Genomic DNA, 24,981 nt, shown 5'->3' on the forward strand with positions numbered 1-24,981 from the left:
CAATCCATAACCAGCAGTGCGCCCCTACAGTGAACCCTACATTGGAGACCAGAGACCATTCTGAAACTGAGACTCAGACCTCTATTAAGAACATAAGAAATAGGAGCAGGAGTAGGCCATCTAGCCCTTTGAGCCTGCCCCGCCATTCAATAAGATCATGGCTGATCTGAAGTGGATCAGCTCCACTTACCCGCCTGATCCCCATAACCCCTAAGTCCCTTACCGATCAGGAATCCATCTATCCATGACTTAAACATATTCAACGAGGTAGCCTCCACCACTTCAGTGGGCAGAGAATTCCAGAGATTCACCACCCTCTGAGAGAAGAAGTTCCTCCTCAACTCTGTCCTAAACTGACCCCCCTTTATTTTGAGGCTGTGCCCTCTAGTTCTAGCTTCCTTTCTAAGTGGAAAGAATCTCTCCACCTCTACCATATCCAGCCCCTTCATTATCTTATAGGTGTCTATAAGATCCCCCCTCAGCCTTCTAAATTCCAACGAGTACAAACCCAATCTGCTCAGTCTCTCCTCATAATCAACACCCCTCATCTCTGGTATCAACCTGGTGAACCTTCTCTGCACTCCCTCCAAGGCCAATATATCCTTCCGCTATTGCTTAATTTGGATGCCTATCTCGCTTCCACAAGCAGCTCGTCCCTTTTCCAAAGCTTGATGTCGCGCTACTTATCTAACCCACAGCGGATCAAGGGTAAATTTCAGAGGGTGGTGTCGAGTAACAATTGGTAGTCAGGGAGTGACTGTTTGCATATGTGCTGTAAATGAGGACATTCTCCTGCTCTCCCTAGCAGCGCACCAAGGATCTTTGATTTATATATATTTTTTAAAGTTGCATTACATTGCCGACTGCAGGAGTGATGAAAGATCCTAAGTGGAATAGGTCCAACAGCATTTTCAATGATAGCCAAACAATTTTTACCAGGGGACTTAACAGGTATTAAAATCCTAATTTCCATATGTAAGCGGCCTAATGCCTGTTTTAAGTGGCTGTCTTGGGCTCCTGAAGAGTGGGCCAAACCAATAATGTGTCAGATAGCTTTCAGGTGTCCTCTATTATCAGGGTGTTGGTTCCTAAAATTTGCCTTTATTGGGCTTGTTTTATGCCTGTAAGATGGGTACAAAGACAAATTTCCTCTCCAAGAAATATAAATTGCCTCTGTCACACTTTAGGTAATTGTACTTTGATATGCAGATGAAAGGTAAAAAGCCCACCTATTAAAAATCAATGTACCTTAATGGTGGGTGAATGTTCAAGTATTCACAGCAGATTCAACACTAATTCAACACTATCCCGCAAGACCCCACCAGCACGTTTGATGGTGGGAGAATGTGGCAAAAGGCCAGAACTTGGTTTCATGCCAGTGTGAATTCGCAGCGGCATCTTCCGCTGGTATGCATGATGACAGGTCAGAAAACCCGCCTGAAGCCGGCGTGAACCTCAGTTGCATCCCATTAATGTAGCTCTCGGGATTCATTTGAACAACGCTTGGGTCTGCCTCCGGAGCTCGGGATGGAAGCAGCCTGGATTCTGGAACATGACCAGCAGTGGGTGGCGTGTCCATCTGCAGGTGGACCTACTAGATTAGGTGTTGTGGAGGGGGTTCATCTTCCTGCCTCAGAATGTTCCAGGAGATCTTTCTTCGTTCTCAGGTGGTCCACCTTCTTTCTTCAATCGTGGATCAGTGATGTTGGGCGTCTTTTCAATATGGACAAGATGGCAGACTACCTGCAATCCAGATCTGCCCTGCCACCGAATATAGTGTAAAACACCCAAGTGCTTAATTAATGAGATCGAGGTGAGAAATGTTTTCCCATTGGCCGCCGTAGCAAGGAAAATTCCATGTTCCTGTATCCGCCACAGGACTTTGGGTGGAATTCTCCCACTTTGATATGGCACGGTGGCACAGCGGGTAGCACTGCTGTCTCACACCGCCAGGGACCTGGGTTTGATGCCTGGCTTGGGTCACTGTCTGTGCGGAGTCTGCACATTCTCGTCGTGTCTGCGTGGGTTTCCTCCGGGTGCTCCGGTTTCCTCCCACAGTTTGAAAGACGTGCTGGTTAGGTGCATTGGCCATGCTAAATTCTCCCTTAGTGTACCCGAATAGGCGCCGGAGTGTGGTGACTAGTGGATTTTCCCATTGACTTCATTGCAGTGTTAATGTAAGCCCACTCTTACTAATGAAAAAAATGTGTCATGGTGGGGGGGAGAATGTGGAGTTTTTCCCACTGTGGCATCCGATGGAAATTATGCCAAAACTTTTGGCCGTGACCTCACTAATTATGCATTCGGCTGTTTCACACTGTATTCAATGGCAGGTGAGGCCTGGATGGCATGTAGTCCGCCATTGTGTCAGGGTGCCATATTGAAAAGGCGCCCAACATCACTGACACACAGTTGAAGAAAGGAGATGGAGATCCTGAAAATGAAGATGAATCTCTGGGAACATTCTGAGGCTGGAAGATGGACCTCCTCCTGGACACCTAATCTGGAAGGTTCACATGCAGATACTCCACCCACCCACTGCTGCAGTGTTCCAGCTTGCAGGGCAGCCTCCGTCCTGTACTCCAGAGGCGGCTGCAGGCATTGTTCAGTAGAGTCTCAACATTTGCACACCCTGTTATTCTGAATGTGTTTCACACCAGTGTGTTTTCCTACCAGCAGAGTAGATGCGTAGCATGTCAGGCTTTTATCTGTATCCCATTAACAGGATGCAAATAAGGTTCTTGTTGGCCTCTTGCGGGTTTTCCAACCCACCGCGGTGAAAGATCCCGCTGCAAATTCGCGCTGGCGTGAAACCAAGTTTTGAGACTCCCATCGTATTTTGCCATCAAACCCACTGACAGGGACTTGGGGGAGCTCAGCCCATAGTCTCAAAATGAGACAATTCCGCCCTTAAAGCTTTTTGTATCTTTACTATTGACCCCTGGTTTGCTGCCAATCTCTGTACCCTCTGGCAAAAAGCAGAAATCACATTATCAGCATAGAAACGATATATTCCAGAAATAGATCTTTATAACAAACATTAGTCAGAGGGGATGATATCACGAGATAGACTTCACTATATCAGTAAATGTTAACTATGAGACTGTAACTTTGAATTTGTCTTTTGATGTTACCAAAGGCATTCCATGATACCCGTAAGTGTTGATGTATTTATTATTTGATCCTGTTCATGAGCAATGTTTGATTTGTTTACTCTCTCGATATCAAAGCTGGTACTGTGCAGTAACAATATTCACAGCTTCTGAATACAAACATTTTTAAGGATACTGACCCAGATTTTCTTGTCAATATAATGGTGAGGCTAGTGGCACTTGTGGATATTTGTGCATAAATGATGCAAGCACTTTTGATGTGAAACGCAGATTGAGCTCAAATTTTAAAACTTCAGGTTGTGCCATTCCACCATTAACTTTGCAAAAATGTCCTCTTGTTCTTGGCCTCACCACTGAATACCGTGAAGTTGCTGTATCGATGTGTTAGATACAAACTAAACTCATCATATAAAGTTAAGTCTCGTCTAATCCTGTCTAAGTACCCTCTTAACAATGTGGCAAATGATAATTTCTGCTAAGTAACAGCTCTGATACATAAAAATAAACTATTCCCAGCGTGGAATATTATTCTTTCAGGTTTTAATTTATCGTGATTTAAATTTAATTTACTTTTAGCTTTATCATTCTGCCTTTTTTTCTCTCTTCCAGTCTAATCTTCCTTTTGCTTTCGCTCTACCTGATTTAACATTGGATTCACCCACTCTAATTTCTACTTTGTTCTTGATCCTTGCGCTGTTAATTACACAATCCGTTAATCTAATTGATTAAGGAGAGTATGCAGTATATTTCCCTGCTTACTCAGTTCCTAGATGCCTGGTCTCCCTCATTGCATTGTTATCAACTCTCACATTCACCAACGCAGCACACAAAAAATTAAAAAACATAACCGTGCAAAGGGAAACCTAACTAATGGGATCTTCCGGCTGCTCCCACTGATGGGATCCTCGGTGGACGGTACGGTGATACCGTGGTTAGCACGGCTACCTCACAGCACCAGGTATCCGGGTTCAATTCCGGCCTCAGGTGACTGTCTGTGTGGAGTTTGCACATTCTCCTCATGTCTGCGTGGGTTTCCTTCGGGTGCTTTGGTTTCTTCCCACTGTTCAAAGATGCGCGGGTTAGGTTGATTGTCCATGCTAAATTGCCCCTTCGTGTCAGCAGGATTAGCAGGGTAAATACATGGAATTATGGGGATAGGGCCTGGGTGGGGTTGTTGTCGGTATAGGCTTGATGGGCCGAATAGTCTCCTTCTGCACTGTAGGGATTCTATGATACCATTATCCCCCAGCAGCGGAGGGTTCCAACAACGGGAAACTCCATTGACAATGATGGGACTGGAAGATCCCACTTTGGGCAATGGCAGGCTGCCTTCACTATCACAAACATACCATGGGGGCAGAGGGAGAGGAAATCCCAGCCATTGTTTTAATCTCCCATTACAGCAAAATCTGGGACATACAAAATAACATAACTATTTTTGAAGATATTTAAAATATAAATAATCTTAGTTGCATTTATTCTATAAAAATATTGATTCAATTAATGCCTTCATCCTTTATTATATTCACCTCACAAGATTCCTAGGCCTGGATTTTCATGGAGTTGATAGAGGGAATGGGGAAAATTGTTGACTCAGTATGCCTCAGGAGAATGTGCCCACAATGGTGGGAACTTCATAGCCTGGGGCTGTTGCAGGTTGGAAGCGGACCAGCCAATCCAGGAGAAAGGTTGAAGACAGCCACAGGGTGTGGATGCAGATTGTTTATAAATCTCTTCCCAATGCTGTAGGATTTACCCCAGTTAAAATAAAAACAGAAAGGCCCTTCAACCCTCACCCATCAGACCAATTCACCCCAACATATACTCCCCATTCACCATCCATGCCAGTCTATGCCCTCCACTTAGTCCCCAATGGCCTCTCATGCCCCCTCCCATGCCATTCCCCCATGGCTCCTCTTACTTCCAATCACCAAGCTATAGTACATCCAACCATATTCACCCACTATATACTGTATAAAACCAATGAACCCTATCATTAGAGTCATGGAAACAGGCCCTTTGGCCTAACTTGTTCATGCCGCCTCTTTTTTTTAAAATCCCTAAGCTAGTCCCAATTGCCCACATTTGGCCCATATCCCTCTATACCCATCTTACCCATGTAACTGTCTAAATTACAATCGGTCATGTAAAAAAAAGTTTTAAACAAGTCATTAATTCATTATTGTACCCTATTTAAAATTGTCCTTTCACTAAATAAAAATGTCCACGCCCTTTAAAATATCAAGAAAAGAAATGGCAGGCACTTGAAACCTCTTAACCATGTGTAAATAAATACTGTGCACATGACAGCAGAGATAAGACAGCAAGAGCTGCCAATCAAGCGATGTTTTTCCTGAGGCTTAGTTGTTTCTTTGGAGTAATGGGCATCTGGGCTCGTGACCAAGCCTCATTAAGTATTCTCAATGCAACATTTTTAGAGGGCTCCCAAGCCATCTCGACTCAGCAAAAATCCTGGCCCAATTTTTTCAGACAGTCTCACATGCTGATATTTTATTAGTAAGAAGTCTCACAACACCAGGTTAAAGTCCAACAGGTTTATTTGGTAGCAAATACCATAAGCTTTCGGAGCAATGCTCCTTCGTCAGATGGAGTGGTCTCTGTTCTGATCTGACGAAGGAGCATTGCTCCGAAAGCTTATGGTATTTGCTACCAAATAAACCTGTTGGACTTTAACCTGGTGTTGTCAGACTTCTTACTGTGCTTACCCCAGTCCAACGCCGGCATCTCCACATCATGATATTTTATTATACATACCTTATATATAAATATATATATATATGTGTGTGTATAGAAAAATATCAAAACATGTTGGGCCTGATTTTACCATTTTCACTCTAAGTGCTGAATCTGGGCATAATGCAGATCCGACTTGGAGATCTGCTTTCAGGCGCCCCCATACGCACTCAGCCATCTCTAGTCCATTTGCGCTGTGGGCGGGGCTTAGCTCGGCCGAAACGATCGGAGCTCTGAACAGCACATGCGCAGTTAGAAAAAAAATTGAAAAAGCGCGCCCGTATCAGATCGCTCCCGGGCCGCAAAAAGCGGAGAAAGCGGCCCGGGAGCGATGGTGCACACACACGTCACTGTCCTCCTTATCCACCCAGCCCACTACCCACACACATCACTACCCCCCCCCCCCCCCCCCCCGCTACCCAGACCGATCGTCGCTCCTGCCCCCCCCTCCCCCACACCGATCGCCTGCAGGATGGCAGCGGACCCCCCAGCTCCCCCCCCCCCCCGTGCCCCCACCAGAGATCCGTCTGCCCCGCCCACCAGAGATCCATCTGCCCCCCACCCCCCCCAACCCCATCTGAGATCAATTTTACCCGTCTCCCTTCTCTTCTCCCCCCCCCCCCACCTCCCGACAATGATCTGGTCTCACTCATCCCCCTCATCCCCCCCCCGCCCTCAGAGAATGGTCTGGCCTCACTCACCCCCCCCCCCTACCCCCACAGAGGAACATCTGACTCGCCTCCTCCTCCCTCCCTACCAAACATCGATCAGCCCTCCCCCTCCTCCCCCACCAGAGATACATCTGACCCGCCTTCTCTTCCCTCCCCCCCCACCAGACAACGATCTGGCCTCACTCCCCCCCCGCCACCCCCCCCCCCCCCCCCCCCCGCCCCACCAGAGAATGATCAGGCCTGCCGCAGGTCTATTACGGCGCGGTTCCGGATTGGCAAGCGCGGTGGTAAAGGGGGAAATGCTGATAAAGTTGGGCGGGCAGTTCATTAATTCAATTTAAATGCATGCAAATACATTTAAATTGCGTTGCGCCCGTTTTGGGCGCAAATTGAATCGCCGCCATTCCCGGGTTTCGGTAAAGTGGCAATCTGTGCGGGTGCGGATCGCGTTAATGGCCTCTCACCCGACTTTACCACGTTTTCACGCCCGTGTAATGGTAAAATCGGGCCCGTTATGTGTGAAATTGTAAGTATGATGTTAACATGGACAATGAATGTGTGTCAATGTATTCGCTAGAATCCACAACAGGAAAACTTTCATACAAAAGCAGTTATGAATATTTTTAACACAAATTGCAACAGGCAGATTATATCAAGGCTAAGTCAGAAACATTTATCATTCAAAGGTCTGGAGACAGAAAGATACAACAGGGTTACTTTCAACATTAAAGTAGAATGAGCAATTGACTGAAGAAGGATGGTGCAATTCATCAGTGGAATCACTTTTACCTGCAGAGTTGATAAGAAGGCTGCTCATCAGAAGGAAAATGGATCAAATCATGTTTCCTGCAGGAACATGTCTAAGGGCAACTCCCATGGCTCCGCATTTCCTAGCAACTCTATCAGTGTTCAGGCAAATCTTGGAAAGAATTACAAAATGAAGCCAGCCACAGAGATTCAAAATGAAATGCATGTAAGTTTGAACTCTTTCAATCTCATATTCTAATAAAAGGAAAGAACCGTAAATAATCTGTGCCAGAGCATGTAAGGTGAAGATAAATTTACTAAATTGTGATTAAATTAGACATGTTTCTGATCAACAATTTAGAAAACACATAATAATTGAGGCATTTGGAAAGAAATAACTTATCCTAAGACTTGCCTATGGCATAATGACCCTGAAATTCAATAGGGACAATGTTGCAGAAGTAGTCGAGGTCCACCCTGCTCCCCTTACCCACACCCCCCACCATCCAGCTGCTTTTCCCATATTTGTATATATAACTGGGGTAGGTGCTTCTGTGGCACCAGACCTGTTCATCTGGGGAAAGCCAGAGTGGCACAGTTCAAACAGGGGGAACCACAAAGCTCAGAAAAGGATTTTTTAAAAATAGGTATGTGGAAACTCAGGATCATTAGCTTTCAAGTGAGTGTTAAACCTTGCTAGGATCTTGCAATTTCCATGCATTTAAATAATGCAATTTAAATAATGCATTTCTTTATGAAACCCATTCAGTCATGTTGCTTATTTTAGATGCCTCACAATATGTTACAGCACTGCATCAGTTCATATAACCCTCAAAGGTGATAACAATAAAATTAAATAAGTATAAAATGGAAAGGTTTTTTTTCTCCCTGTGGTTCCTATAATTGAGAGAAAATGCTATGTAAGTTATCGATTCACTCGCATATGTTAATTTTATTGGACTGAATACACCCATTGACAAAGTAGGCCTTGTCCCTTATATGAAAAATGCTTTTCCAAATACAAATGCTGATTTCATTTTTCAATGTACAAATACATTTAGAACATAGAACATTACAGCGCAGTACAGGCCCTTCAGCCCTCGATGTTGCGCCAACCAGTGAAATCCATCTAAAGCCCATCTAACCTACACTATTCCAATATCATCCATATGTTTATCCAATGACCATTTAAATGCCCTTAATGTTGGCGAGTCCACTACTGCTGCAGGCAGGCATTCCACGCCCTGACCACTCTCTGAGTGAAGAACCTACCTCTGACATCTGTCTTCTATCTATCACCCCTCAATTTAAAGCTATGTCCCCTCGTGGTAGCTATCACCATCCGAGGAAAAAGGCTCTCACTATCCACCCTATCTAATCCTCTGATCATCTTGTATGCCTCTATTAAGTCACCTCTTAACCTCCTCTCTTAACTAAAACAACCTCAAGTCCCTCAGCCTTTCCTCATAAGACCTTCCCACCATACCAGGCAACATCCTAGTAAATCTCCTCTGCACCCTTTCCAATGCATCCACATCCTTCCTATAATGCGGTGACCAGAACTGTACGCAATACTCCAAGTGCGGCCGCACCAGAGTTTTGTACAGTTGCAACATGACCTCCTGGCTCCGAAACTCAATCCCTCTACCAATAAAAGCTAACACACCGTACGCCTTCTTAACAACCCTATCAACCTGGGTGCCAACTTTCAGGGATCTATGCACATGGACACCCAGATCTCTCTGTTCATCCACACTACCAAGTATCTTACCATTAGCCCAGTACTCTGTAATCCTGTTACTCCTTCCAAAGTGAATCACCTCACACATTTCCACATTGAACTCCATTTGCCACCTCTCATCCCAGCACTGCAGCTTATCTGTGTCCCTCTGTAACCTGCAACAACCTTCTGCACTGTCCACAACACCACCAACTTTAGTGTAATCTGCAAATTTACTAACCCATCCTTCTACACCCTCATCCAGGTCATTTATAAAAATGACAAACAGCAGTGGCCCCAAAACAGATCTTTGCGGTAAACCACTAGTAACTGAACTCCAGGATAAACATTTCCCATCAACCACCACCCTCTGTCTTCCAAACTGCTAAACCACCCTCAATCCCATGCCTCCGTATCTTCTGCAATAGCTTACCATGGGGAACCTTATCAAACGCTTTACTGAAATCCATATACACCACATCAACTGCTTTACCCTCATCCACCTCTTTGGTCATCTTCTCAAAGAACTCAATAAGGTTTGTGAGGCACGACCTACCCTTCACAAAACCGTGTTGACTATCCCTAATCAAATTATTCCTTTCTAGATGATTATAAATCCTATCTCTTATAATCCTTTCCAAAACTTTGCCCACAACAGAAGTAAGGCTCACCGGTCTATAATTACCAGGGTTGTCTCTACTCCCCTTCTTCAACAAGGGGACAACATTTGCTATCCTCCAGTCTTCTGGCACTATTCCTGTAGACAATGATGACCTAAAGATCAAAGCCAAAGACTCTGCAATCTCCTCCCTAGCCTCCCAGAGAATCCTGGGATAAATCCCATCCGGCCCAGGAGACTTATCTATTTTCACACTTTCCATAATTGCTAACACCTCCTCCTTATTAACCTCAATCCCATCTAGTCCAATAGCCTGTATCTCAGTATTCTCCTCGACAGCATTGTCTTTTTCCTGCGTGAATGCTGATGAAAATTATTCATTTAGTGCCTCTCCTATCTCTTCAGGCTCCACGCACAACTTCCCACTACTGTCCTTGACTGGCCCTAATCTTACCCTCGTCATTCTTTTATTCCTGACATACCTATAGAAAGCTTTAGGGTTTTCCTTGATCCAACCTGCCAAAGACTTCTCATGTCCCCTCCTGGCTCTTCTTACCTCTCTCTCTTTAGGTCCTTCCTGGCTAACTTGTAACTCTCAAGCGCTCTAACTGAGCCTTCACGTCTCATCCTTACATAAATCTCCTTCTTCCTCTTCACAAGAGATTCAACTTCTTTAGTAAACCACGGTTCCCTCACTCAACTACTTCCTCCCTGCCTGACAGGTACATACTTATCAAGGACACCCAGTAGCTGTTCCTCGAACAAGCTCCACATTTCAATTGTGCCCATCCCCTGCAGTTTCCTTCCCCAACCTATGCATCCTAAATCTTACCTAATCACATCATAATTTCCTTTCCCCCAGCTATAACTCTTGCCCTTCGGTATATACCAATTACTTTCCATGCTAAAGTAAACGTAACCGAATTGTGGTCACTATCACCAAAGTGCTCCCCTACCTCCAAATCTGACACCTGGTCTGGTTCATTACCCAGTACCAAATCCAATGTGGCCTCGCCTCTTGTTGGCCTATCTAAATACTGTGTCAGGAAACCCTCCTGCACACATTGGACAAAAACTGACCCATCTAAAGTACTCGAACTATAGCTTTTCCAGTCAATATTTGCAAAGTTAAAGTCCCCCATAACAACTACCCTGTTACTTTCACTCCTATCCAGAATCATCTTTGCAATCTTCTCCTCTACATCTCTGGAACTTTTTGGAGGCCTATCGAAAACTCCCAACAGGGTGACCTCTCCTTTCCTGTTTCTAACCTCAGCCCATACTACCTCAGTAGACGAGTCCTCATCAAACGTCCTTCCTGCCACCGTAATACTGTCCTTGACTAACAATGCCACACCTCCCCCTCTTTTACCACCTTCCCTGCTCTGTCTGAAACATCTAAACCCCAGAACCTGCAGCAACCATTCCTGTCCCTGCTCTATCCATGTCTCCGAGATGGCCACAACTTCGACGTCCCAGGTACCAACCCATGCTGCAAGTTCACCCATCTTATTCCGGATGCTCCTGGCATTGAATTATACACACTTCAAACCACCTTCCTGCCTGCCAGTACACTCCTGCGATGCTGAAACCTTATCCATGACCTCACTACTCTCAACCTCCTGTACACTGGATGTACAATTCAGGTTCCCATCCCCCTGCTGAATTAGTTTAAACCCTCCCGAAGAGCATTAGCAAATTTCCCCCCAAGATATTGGTACCCCTTTGGTTCAGGTGTAGACCATCCCATTTGTAGAGGTCCCACCTACCCCAGAATGAGCCCCAGTTGTCCAGGTATCTGAATCCCTCCCTCCTGCACCTTCCCTGTAGCCACGTGTTCAATTGCTCTCTCTCCCTATTCCTCTCCTCACTATCACGTGGCACGGGTAACAAACCAGAGATAACAACTCTGTTTGTTCCAGCCAGAAGCTTCCACCCTAACTCCCTGAATTTCTGCCTTACATCCCCATCCCTTTTCCTACCTATGTCTTGGGTGCCAATGTGAACCACGACTTGGGGCTGGTTCCCCTCCCCCTTAAGAATCCCGAAAACACGATCCGAGACATCACGGATCCTGGCACCTGGGAGGCAACTCACCAACCGCGAGTCCCTCTCGTTCCCACAGAATCTCCTATCTATCCCCCTAACTATGGAGTCCCCAATAACTAATGCTCTACTCCTCTCCCCCCTTCCCTTCTCATCAACAAGGACAGACTCTGTGCCAGAGACCTGTACCCCATGGCTTACCCCTGTTAAGTCCCCCCCCCCCCAACAGTATCCGAAACGGAATACTTGTTATACAGAGGAACAGGGGATCCAGGGGATCGCTGCTCTGACTGCTTCTTACCCCTTCTAGCCGTCACCCACATATCATAATTTCTAGGAGTAGCTACCTCCCTGTAGCTTCTATCTATAGCTGCCTCTGCCTCCCGAATGATCCTGAGTTCATCCAGTTCCAGCTCTAGATCCCTAACACGGTCTTCAAGGAGCTGGAATTGGGTGCACTTCCTGCAGGTGTACTCAGCCGGGACACTGGTGTCCCTCACCTCAAACATCCCACAGGAGGAACATTGCACTGCCTGCACTGACATCCCTGCTACTTCCCTTACTAAGAAACGAAAGAGAGAGAAAAATAAGCTTACCTGCTCTCACTCCGAGTCTTTTTTTTTAGGTTAGAGGAGGGGGAAGGGTGGGAACTCTACAGGTGTAGAGTCTCGGGTTATCTCCCCATTCAAATTTATTGGGCAAAAAAAAACCTTCCCAGGCCTCCCCGCGGCCTACTTCCAGTTTCCTGTTTAACTGGAAAAAAAACTCCGCTAAAAAGTATGGTTAAAAAAAATCACTCTTACCCTCAGCCACTACTGACACGAATCGCTCCCTCTTTACTTTGCTCCGGTGGAAGAATGATTCCAGAGTTCCAGGGATCCAGGGTAATGATTTCACCAACTATTAGACTGATAACAAAATGGATGCAATTCTTAAATATCTTTTCATAGCATCTCTGCAGCATCTCAATAATAGCCGTAAAATGTCATTCTCTTTAGATATTACCTTTCGTCGTATTCTTTGTTCTTATCGTGTCATCATGAATATTCCTTAATTGCAGAAGGAGTTGCTAATTGATTCTGAGGGTAAAGGTGATTCCAATCCACATGAAAGTTTCGTTGAACTGTGGCAGCTGCATGATCCTTCTCTGGGGAAACCTTCTAATTGGCAAGGTTTAAATTATGAGAACCAAGGGAGCCAAAAGGTAAAATTCAGCATTTATGTTATCACATTCGTGTAGTTTTTGGCAACATATTGTCACAGGTTAAACCCAAGTCACAGAGGTGTGAATTTGCATGGATTGCGCTACTTAAACATTAATAATTTTTCATTAGTGCGAGCTACCACAAGGTGAAACCAAGTGTTAACTCTTTAGAAAATCGCATAGGCCATGTCTTCTTCAATTGCTAAGTTGAGCAAAAACGTAAAAGTGAGTTTTATAGCTGTTGGTAAAATTGGTAACTGATTTTTAAGTCTATTTACTGCTGCTCTGCCGTTTCCTAATGGGCCCATTGGAAGATGTATCATCAGATGGGCTGTACAGTACGATGGGCCAACAGTATGAATCAGCTGTACTCTCATTACTTATCATAATGCTACCCCTTTGTTAATATTGTTGATACCTCATACTCCTACTCAACATCGCTGTAATCATTTGTGGTGAATGCCTGTTTCAATAAGGGAGGCAGTGGTGTAGTGATATTGTCACTGGACTAGAATCCAGAGATCCAGGGTAATGCCCTGGGGATCCAGGTTCAAACCTCACCACAGCAGATGGTGAAATTTGAATTCAGTAAAAATCTAGAATTAAAAGTCTAATGATGACCATTGTCAATTGTCATAAAAACCATCTGGTCCTTTAGGGAAGGAAATCTGCCATCCTTACCTGTTCTGGCCTACATGTCACTCCAGAGCCACAGCAATGTGGTTGACTGTCAAATACTCTCTGAAATGGAGGGCAATTAAGGATGGGCAATAAATGTTGGGCACAGCCAGCAACACCCACATGCCATAAAATGAATTTTAAAAAAATAGGGGATGTTAATGTTTGATACTGGTGGTAAGGTTCCACCAATGACCCTTGTAGATCAGAGGAATTCTCTAGAAGTGAGAGATTTGACACTGCATGCCTTGTGTTTTCAGTACATGTGTATGATTTTGGAATATGCCAGTGGCCTTGTGCAATCGTCTCGTCAATGTAATAATTCAGTTGTTGGTTGTTTATATCAAGCTACTTGATCCTGGTAGGTTGGCCATCTTCCGTTCCCATGGTCTGTTAATTAACTGTTAATTTTGATCTTAAAGGTAAGGACACTGATTTTGAGGCAGGTGATTCTGTGCATGTAAGTGCATCATTGCAATGTATTTTTTTCCCATTGTGACATGCATAATGCAATTTGTGTAGCCCCAGTATTTTTACTTCTTAAATCTGGATACATTCTTGTTACTATTTATTCTGTGAGCACAGTACTTTCTGAATACATCTTTCCCTCTAATTTTAAGCAATGATTATAATAATATTGACCTTTTTTGCGCTTGTCTCTTGTGGAATTTCTTCCAGATCTTCTGAATACATGGCATTGAATTTCTGTAACTAATTGTCACAGTTGTTGCTTCTGTACAATATTGGGGTCACCATTTTCCACCATGAATCGACAATGCTGTATTAAAGGGATTAATCGTAATTATATGTTGAGTCAGAAAATCTAGCACTTTTCAAATTTAATTGAGCCATACTCCACAAATATTGCTCAGTGCTGAATTCAAACAGGCTTCATTTTCACTGCACCATGGTTCTTATCATGCAATGTAGGAATTATGAATCCTTCATCATAAATACTTCTGAAGGGCAGATAAGATATGTAGAACTGTCAAGTTGTTTAAATGACCAGCCCTTTAACAAATTGTAAACTGCCTGTGTGAGCTGAAAAAATCTATTCCAGCAATTTTAGTTGCTCTCTTATTATTACACTGAATGCTATCATTCTAGCATTATGAATGCTTGGTTGGTTTCCATAACCTTTCATGACCTCAGTAGGGGGTTATAAATTCACATTTTGATTGACAGCTCAAAGAGTTTATTAAATGATTAATTGACTTTGATGAGGGGAACCGAATACAACTTGTTTTGATAAGGGATTAAGTATTTGAAGGAATTTAAATATAGTTATATATTGAATCGTCTTTCATAAATGAGAATATTTTTTCATCTATAATGAAATGTAGATATTTAGAACTTTATTTTGTTTAATCTCAAAATGGTGCCAATGGTGGATACTGAGTGAGTTGGCATTAAGGATTTTAGGACAACGGGTGGTGATTGTGTGGAGCACAAGTTGGCATAAAGGGCATTGGGAATGGCAGGGGGCATGGGAATAAGAACTGGAGGGCCGAAAACATAAACAAGTAACTGAAATGAAGTCCCGAAGAACTGAGGCAGACCTTTTAAACGGTCTGCCGTGGCACCCAGCAGCCCTTGTGGCCACCTCCAATCTCCAGATTGGATTGGTGGGTCCAACTCTATCCCACACTCCCATCTGGTGAAGATTCTGCCCTTGAGAGTGCTTTCCCCGGAGGCGGATCAAGCAAGCCAAAAAATTTCTCGACTTCACATACTCGAATTGGGAGCATAAATTGGGCGTTAGATTTGTTGATTAAGTTTGTATTTGCTGCTTGAGAATTGGTAATAGGTGTGTCTTGCAGGAATATTTGGGTTTTTTTTAAGTAGTGCTAACCAAATCTCATTCTCAGGGTCAAATGTTTCGAAATCATACATTCTTACAATTTCATAGAAACCCTACAGTACAGAAAGAGGCCATTCGGCCCATCAAGTCTGCACCGACCACAACCCCACCCAGATATCTCTACATATTTTAACCGCTAATCCCTCTAATCTACGCATCCCAGGACACTAAGGGGCAATTTTAGCATGGCCAATCAACCTAACCCGCACATCTTTGGACTGTGGGAGGAAACCGGAGCACCTGGAGGAAACCCACGCAGACACGAGGAGAATGTGCAAACTCCACACAGACAGTGACCCAAGCCAGGAATCGAACCCAGGTCCCTGGAGCTGTGAAGCAGCAGTGCTAACCACTGTGCTACCGTGCCGCCCACCACTGTGCTACCGTGCCGCCCATTTGTTTATTTGTTAGCAGCCTGCAAATTATAATAAATTTACTTTTCTGCTCTCATTTTGAAAAAGAGGAAAATATTGCTCAAATTAACCTGTTGTATCTTGGAGAAAAAGGAAGTGAAGGTGAGACACTGCCCTCGTAGGATGGAATGAAAGCTATGAGGGAAACCCGATATGTATAATGGTACCGGTCACATGATAATTATGGATAGGAAAACCCATTTAGTCCATCTTAAATTATCTATCCAGAAAGATCCTTAAGTCCCTCCATTTTAGTACTCAATTGTTGTTTAAGAGATTCCAGGAATTTTGACCCCACTGCTCTTCCTGGAAATCCATCTGATACATTGATCATCCTTATCGTGAAAAAATAATATCCATCAGTCCTGCGTTCTTTTTTTAAATGTCTGCCCTATTTACTGCAATTTACTTAAAAGTTATATTCTATTACAAATTTAACTTCCTCATTTCCTTAACTACCATTTATTTTATAAGATCACCTCTTAAGTACATATTTCCACACCACAAATATTTCCCCAGTTGTTCTTCACAATTCAGACTCCTGACATGAGGGGTCATCCTTTTTTTGGACAAAGTATTCAATAGTCTTACCAGACGCTGTACAGACTTCCACTGATTTATATTGCATTTGCCATGTAGTCCAAGTTCTATTGCCCCTTTTTGTTGTTTGCTCTGCGTTGGTTGAACATGTTGGAATCTGCTGAGATTCTGAGGTCTCTTTTTGCTTCAGCCTCAGCTATTCCAACACTATTCACAGGTGCTAGTTCCCCAACTATATTTTATAGAATCATAAAATCCATACAGTGCAGAAGGAGGCCATTTGGCCCAATGAGCCTGCACTGATAACAATCCCACCCAGGCCTTATCCCCATAACCCCACATATTTATCCTGCTAATCCCTCTGACACTAATGGGTCAATTTAACATGGCCAATCAACCTAACCCACACATCATTGGACTGTAGGAGGAAACTGGAGCACCCGGAGGAAACGCACGCAGACATGGGGAGAATGTGCAAATTCCTCGCGGACAGTGACCTGAGACCGGAATTGAACCCCGGTCCTTGATGCTGTGAGACAGCAGTGCTAACCACTGTGCTGCCCAAATTTCTTCCATTGCACTGCACTTTGCACTCGTCGGCATCAAATGTCACATTCTGTTGGTCTGTCCACTGATATATTTTAACCAATTTATTCTGACATTTCTGAGCTGCCTCCTCCAGATTGACAAATCCTGCAGAGGGTTATCTTGCTCTCCGAATCAAGGGATGGTCTATGAAACTGGGAAATCTGAGAGGAATGAGGAGAAAAATAATTTCCAAACAATTGCAAACAAATTTTGTATTCATTTGTATAAATTTGTCACATAAAATTAGTTGAAAGCTTGCTTTTTTATATGTAAAGTTTTGCCATCTGATGCATATACTTATTTATTTAAATTTCCAGTTCATTGATTAATTTTTCAACAATGGAAAATCTGACCTTATTTTTATTGTCATTTAATTTTGAGCTCTAAGGAAAAAAACAAATGTTTTCAAGAAAGCTTTTGTTTAGACTTTCCACTACGATTAGTTGATGTCTAAATGCAGATGTATTTTGCATCATTGCTATAACGGTACTTAGACAAAGAAGCATATCTAAAACTGACCTTGTATTGTCATTGAGAGCAGAGTGAATTGGAAGTCGGGAAATGTGCAACATGCAGGAAATTCAATCCTTGTGATCTAGAACTTTGATAGTGAATTGTAACCCCTTATCAGAGTCATTTTATTCAGCTGCGGTTCATTTAATATGAGGGTGATGGACGAAAGTATAGCTTCTGTAAGCAAGCACTTAAGCGATACATGTTGATCGTGATTTTTCTCTTTTAAAAAAGAAAGGATCTTTTTTGCTTGTGGAGAGAATTCTTAGTCTTTTTTCCATTTGTTTTTGTAGAAAAATTCAAAACTTACATATTTTATGTATAATTTGAGCTCACTTTACTGCATTAGCTGGATATGATAATGCGAAAAGTGCTGAGACACATTTGAATTATGTAAATGGAAACAGTTAAGAATATCTTATAATTCATTCTGACCTGTGTCAGGTTGTCTCCTTCATCTTGCAGAATCCATTCTGCCTGACTCTGTCTTGTGCATCTACACTGTAAAATGAGCTTTGTATAACATTTTATCATGAAAGAATGACACTCTGCATCTGGAAAAATCTTTATTATACTCAGCCTTTTATACGTTCAGCCATAATCAGGTGAGAGAGTTACGAGGTTTTTGAAAATAATTAATGATTATTTCTCAAAAGATTGAATAAAATTGGCATAAAAGCAAATGCAGGTTTTTGAAAAAAAGGTTGTCTATCAAAATTGTCATTAACAGAAAATTAGCTTTGTAGTGTTATGAATTGATTCAGATCATTATATAAATTATTCTTGCCTTAACTCTTAATTGTTCCTAATTAAAAATGGTATGCAGAGGAGAGTTGGCTGATTAAATACCATGACTAAAGAATATTTATTATTGGTCAACAGATATCATGCTTTGGGGTATTACTAATAGTGTAACAAAGGTTATTAATATAATCTTAGACTTTTACTATACAATCGTTGGTCATTAATAGTTTATAACAGATAATCCATTCCTTTATTATGTATATGTACGTACAAAGGCAAATTCCAATATGTTTGTTTGTGTTTCTCAAGCCTCTCTTTTATCTGTGCTTTGTACCTAACCTGTGACATCCTGGGAACAGACATTTTTTTTTGTAGCATCCCATCTCTTGAATCGAGAGACATATTTCATTGTCCTTGTTCATGAGATCACTGAGCTGATGTTAGAGAAAATGTCTGTTCCCTGGCTGCTTCAATAAGAAGCACAGCAATGACCAAAGACAGCCTCTGCTTTGAGCCAACCTGTCTGCTGATAGAGAAACATACCAAATAATGTCAGCCTATTTGGACTTGTGCAGTTGAGCAAACCGTGCCTGCATTTATGTAATGGTGCTGTAATTTTGGGAACAAACTGGAATTCTTAAGGTTACTGTGGCCCATGTAACATAGTTGCACATAGATTATATTGACTTTGCAGCATAACATTGCCAAGCTTGGGAAGTTAGACTTATGCTAACAGATCGGTATAGGGTAACACCAGTATGTATCATGACTTTTTGATGTAAATTCTGGAGTATTATGTTGGCTCCATCTATTACACAATGTTACTTCATTGATGGATAATCAATGTGGATATGTCTCAGTGGAGGCAGCAGAGCCAAAGAAGGCAGAATCATTGCCTCCATGTTATGCTTGTCATTTACGTAACTTTAAAAATCTTACTAGCCTTATGTCCTTGTTATATTAAGGAGGAACTAAATAGGAGCTATGCTCCTTCACATCAGATTATATGTTGATTCAGTAGAATTCCCATGATCCTTTTTGTGTTATTTCTTTGCAAATATGCTCTTGGGCCGAGTATTAGTATCTATGGTGACCTATACGTAATGTACACTATTCATCACTCTTTTTTTCCATTTTCAATTTCAAGATAGAGGTGCAATATAATTCAACATGGAATTTGTAAGCATAGTAAGGAATAAATTGAATCCTATTTTCTCAGGTCATCAAGGCTGTCAAGTTTTACTATATGAATATCATACACCAAGACACCAAGAGCAGGGCACTTATACTGGATTGTTAGACAGAGAGCCACTATGGACTCAATGGGCTGAATGGCTTCCTTCTGTGCCATGATGACTTTACGGCCCTCTGGGTTGAATTTTCCAGACCCCCTCCACTGGGTGTGTTTTTGGCAGGAGGCAGGGAAAACATGTCAGGTGGCAACCCCACTGCCTTCTCACCCACTCCTGATAATGCCCCATAATATGGCAGTTGGGTAAGGTGCCCACTAGACATCCTGCTTTTAGGCCTATTGAGGGATTTGCAGAGCCCATTATTGCCCACTTTAGGCCCTGAGCAGTGGAAGGCGGGCAAAAGTGGTGAGGCCATTTTACTCAGCAAAATTGGCTAAAAGATGGGAAGAAAGGGGAGGTACCTCCTTCAGAGGGTGCCCTGTGCACATCGAGATTGTACCCCTCTTTGTGCTTTCCCTCCTGGCCTCCAAAGCCCTCACGTCCATCCGTGCCCAAGAAACCTGGTACATGCCTGAGTCCAAAGTCCATCTTCAATCTTGGAGTCCTGGCAGCACCCATGATTGAGCCCCGGTGCTGTTGGGACTGCAAGAGCTGCCAGTCATTGTTGGACAAATGTCCCACTGTCAGCTTGTTAAGGCCACCTCCAACATGTTGATGCTGCAGGGCAGCCGTCCTTAAAGTCAGTCGGTTTGGAACCAACTTTTCTTCTGGTTGGGGGATAAACCCAACCCCCCAGTAAAATCCAGCCTAATGGCTGAAGGCTGAGCATACACCAGCTGCCTTCTTGAATCCCTTCAGTTAATGCGGTGAGCTACTCCCACGGTGTTGTTAGGTAGGGAGTTCCAGGATCTTGACCCAGCAAATTTGAAGGAACAGCGTTACATTTCCAAATTTGTTGGTACATGACTTCCAGGGGAATTTAATCATGGTGGTGTTTCCATGTGCCTGTTGTACTTTGTCCTTCTAGGCCTTAGAGGTTCAGGATTAGGAGGTGCCATTGAAGAAAGTTTAGTGAGTTGTTGCAGTGCATCTTGTAGATGATGCACACTGTTTCCATTGTGCCGGGATGGAGTGAATATTTAAGGTGGTGGATGGAGTAATAGTCAAATGAGCTGCTCTGTTCTGGATCATGTTGACTAGTGCTCATCTAGGCAAGAAAAAGTATTCCATCACACTCCTGACTTGCTCTTTATAGATAATGGCCTTGGTGAGTCAGGAAGTGAGCTTCTTGCTACAGAATACCCAGCTTTGGACATTGCTTTTATAGTCATTGTATTTATTTGACTAGTCCAGTTAAGTTTCGTTCAATATTGCCCCCAAGGTGCTGATGGTGTTTGATTCAGCATTGGCAATGCCACTGAACCTCAAGGGGAAATGGTTAGACTTTGCCCAGTTGGAAATTGTGCTTGCCTAAGGCTTGAGTGGCATGATTGTTACTTGGAATGCAAGGTGCAGCCAGCGATATAACTTGGGTTGGCTGGCTGCATGCAACAGCCTGCAAATATCAGTCTGATACAAATATCTGACAAAAACTGTAATAACATTGCAGAAAGCACTTCTGTAGTACAATTGGTCTTACTGTTGGATACACCAACCCTGCGCAGGGTTCGGTCCCACTCTGTCTGTACGAATTGATCATAGAAATCATAGAAACCCTACAGTGCAGAAAAACGCCATCTGGCCCATCGGGTCTGCACCGACCACAATCCCACCCAGGCCCTACCCCCATATCTCTACATATTTTACCCGCTAATCCCTCTAACCTACGCATCTCAGAACACTAAGGGGCAATTTTAGCATGGCCAATCAACCAAACCCGCTCATCTTTGGACTGTGGGAGGAAACCGGAGCACCCGGAGGAAACCCACGCAGTCACGAGGAGAATGTGCAAACTCCACACAGCCAGTGACCCAAGCCGGGAATCGAACCCAGGTCCCTGGAGCTGTGAAGCAGCAGTGCTAACCACTGTGCTACCGTGCCGTTAGTTTTACAAACTAATAAGTTATCAATTAACATTGACAGTTTTGTGGATTTGGACAGTTCAGCAATGTGTGGAGAACATTGAACTGCTGCATAGGTGCATTGGTTGCCAATCTCACTCTGCAGTATAATGTGCACCATTTCAACTATAGAAGAATAGCCCAATTAATGAGCTAGTTTTATTGGAAGCTTCCATTGATTCAAAATATAAAACGGAGCATTAATATCTGTCACAGCTGGTATTCAGGCTTGGGGTCTGCACTTACTCTACCAGTTGGTCACCTAATTATGTTTAGAATATGTTTGCCATCATGGATAAAAGTTTGAATGACCTTTTCAGTGACATACTTACATTTACTGTCTGAGACCTCGTTATGTCAGTGAGCGCTAAGAAAAGAGAAGCTTTTGCAGCCTGCAGAATATATTGAAGAAAAGACTGTCAAGTCGGAAGCAGACTCTTCTGTTAAATGTAATTGTAATTTGCTGCGTTGTATTAGGAGTAAAGAAAAAATAATGATTCACCCAACATATACAGCGACATGTTATAAGGTTAAGAAGTTACTACGGTTGGCTGAATATTTGATTCCAAACAAAAATGGAGTGTTTTGTAGTTAGTTCATTAATGTTCATATTTTTGCTACTTATGAATCTAAAATGTTTCAATGCGTCTGTGATTGCTGCAGATTATGAGTGCCCCTGGGAAAATAAATGTAAATCCAGATAACGTGAAGGAAGCCATCACTGAATCCACATGCCAAGATCAAATAATAGGTACGGAAAGTATATAAACTGGATCATCACTTTCTCTAGTCGGTTCATGTCTGGTCTGCTGAAAACTGGGCAAATGTTATAAAAGAATATCAAAATCTTTCCAGCAAATGTAGGTAGTTCAGAAACATTTTAACATGAGAAGCTTTTTCAGGTTACATTCATTGATCACTGTCAAGGCTAAAATAGCCTTTTCTCCAAGGTGTCCTTTAAAATTTTCATTTGATTTTTGTATTGCGTCTTCTCAATATATTGGCTATGAGTAAGATTACTACTTCTGAAATCTGATACACAGAAGAGTACTGAGCTGTTCTCTTTAATTTTTCATGTTCTGAAAATTCCAGGATCTTATTCCATATTTGACAGAGCTCCTTCTCAGTGTCACGATTTGTTCTCCAACGATCTTGCATGTGACTTATTCCACAAGTACATGGCAGTTAAAGCTGCAGACGTATACAGTATGGTGGCTTTTAATAAACATGTTTTGTATACAACAAAGCAGCGGAAAAAATAAAATTGATGTGCTCCGCTCTGTGAGGGCTCCAGAACCCCATTTGTGGAACCGGTAGCATAAGTAGTGTCTGAGTCCATTGTACCACAATCACAAGGAAAAATTCATGGTAAATTTTATAGAAAAATAGTGTTGTTAAACAGTGTAAAACAAGAAAATGTTATTAATTCCATTTAATCACATTTGTTCCACCATTTCAATATCATGCTTTCAACCCCACTTACTTAATCTCTTGAAGGCAGGTTGCTCAAAAGTTCCGAAAAAGAGTCATATTGGACTTGAAGCGTTAACTCTGTTTCTTTCTCCCCAGAAGCTGCCAGATCTGCAGAGCTTTCCAGAACTTTATTTTTATTTCAGATCTCCAGCATTCACTGTATTTTACTTTTATTTTCATGCTCAAAATTCTTTCATGACTTCTAAAGTTAATGCAATTCTATAATATCCATCTAATAGCTGTTGTATTAACTATGGATCCCCAGATGATGTTTCAATTGACTGAGCAACTCAGGTACACCATTGTACTGTACATTATGTTCTGGTTATTAGTATTGAGATTCATGCATATTCCCTTAATTCTTGACTTTAACCAGATTTTTATTCTGCTTGTTTTTAAGGATTTAATCAATATAACACTAACTCCATTTGCTTGGAGTTCATACATCTCCATTACTGTGTAGGGTTGTTAGGAAAGCCTTCTAAAGTCACTTAGTCTTGTCAATGTAGTACATACTCTAGTGCTATGCTCATGGTTAAAATTCAATAACCTCGTTAACTATTCCACAATCCTTGTGGCGATGAAGTTCCATCTTCACACTCAGGTCACCCATCATCTTGATGTGTGACACCATCATAGTGCTAATTGGGATTGAGTCACATCAGCTCTAATTGCTCAAAACTAAGTTTTCATGAGGCAATGTGGACCATCAGAGCAAAATGGAATTGTATTCCACCACAATACGTAACAAAACGTCTTGTGGCACAGTAGATAACATTTCTTCCTTTGAGCCAGAAGCTCTGGGTTTGCATCCCACCCCAGGCCACGTTGACCATGGAAGGTACATTCGTGACTCGGTCAAATAGGTCTCTACCATCACTATCCATAGCTTCAGACTGTATCATTCACATACAAGTGTACATAACCACAACAGCCCTGATGAACTATAACTCCACACACCACCACAGTGTGTAACCTCATAATCCAGCATGTTCCTCACTTGGCCATTACTATCAAGCTAGGCAACCAAACCTAATTAAATGAGAAATGCTGAAGAGCATGTCAGGAACACATGAATGACAGTAGACAATATGGGTGAAGGTGACTCCATGACTATCTCTACCCAAATGATGGCAGGGCCCAGCACTTGAGTGCATTTTCAGACAGAAACAGCAAGAGGATGGTCCATCTCTGCCTCATGAGCTCCCCAGCATCAAAGATGCCAGTTTTCAGCCAATTCCATTCGCTTCCTGTGATCTTAAAAAGATGTATGCTAGACACAGCAAAGGCTATGGATTCCTGACAGCATCCTTGCTGCAGTGCTGAAGATTTATTTCTCCAGGACTAATCAAGCTGTTCTGGTACAATACAGCAATAGGATCTACTCAACAAAATTAAACAATGCTCAGGCATACAAAAAGCAAAAAGGCTTGGTCTGTTCCTATCCCTCTAATCTCCTCTTGCCCCACTATCCTCCATGTCAGCCTATGTCCCTCTACTCACTCCCTGGCTCCTTGTAGCCTCTATGCCAATCTACTCACCCCCAAGGCCCTTTATAGCCTCTGTGCCAACTTAGTGTCAACACATGTAAATCCAAGCCCCTCACACGCCACTGTTTGCCCTTACACCTCCCATGCCAACTCACCCAGTATCCACCATGGCAGACCTGAGGACCTATGCTGAGATTATGTAAAATAAAGTTCTAATTGTCCGTTGCATACTTTATTCAATTTTTTTAAAAAAACCTCTCATTTATAAAAACCCACTTGCTACATTTACATTCCTTCAACTATGTAATCACTTAAAAACAAGCATTGGAATTCACCATCCTACTTCAAAGAGTCTATGACCATTTGTAGCAATCAATCAACCTTTGAAATGGCAGACACCCAACCATGATAATGGAAGATTATGAAATCGGATCTGCAGCACTAATCCAACAATGATAACCCTCGTGTGAAAAACCATGTTTCACCATATTTCACTCTATTGACATTTTTTCAAAGATTTACAAAGCAGGAATGTTAAATGCCCTGAAAGCTTC

At 42.6% G+C, this 24,981-nt stretch overlaps 1 protein-coding gene across 1 annotated transcript in view; it reads left to right on the top strand.

Moving 5' to 3' along the window:
* The window catches only part of nckap5l (NCK-associated protein 5-like), a 358,788-nt gene that overhangs the window by 268,533 nt on the left and 65,274 nt on the right, over positions 1-24,981 (top strand). Inside the window, exons 10-12 of the mRNA XM_078228130.1 lie at positions 7,334-7,511; positions 12,731-12,874; positions 22,128-22,215. Coding sequence (XP_078084256.1) covers positions 7,334-7,511; positions 12,731-12,874; positions 22,128-22,215 — 410 coding nt within the window. The remainder of the gene's footprint in view (positions 1-7,333; positions 7,512-12,730; positions 12,875-22,127; positions 22,216-24,981) is intronic.

This window comes from Mustelus asterias, chromosome 14 (genome assembly GCF_964213995.1).
Source record: "Mustelus asterias chromosome 14, sMusAst1.hap1.1, whole genome shotgun sequence".
In the NCBI taxonomy this organism is placed as follows: domain Eukaryota; kingdom Metazoa; phylum Chordata; class Chondrichthyes; order Carcharhiniformes; family Triakidae; genus Mustelus; species Mustelus asterias.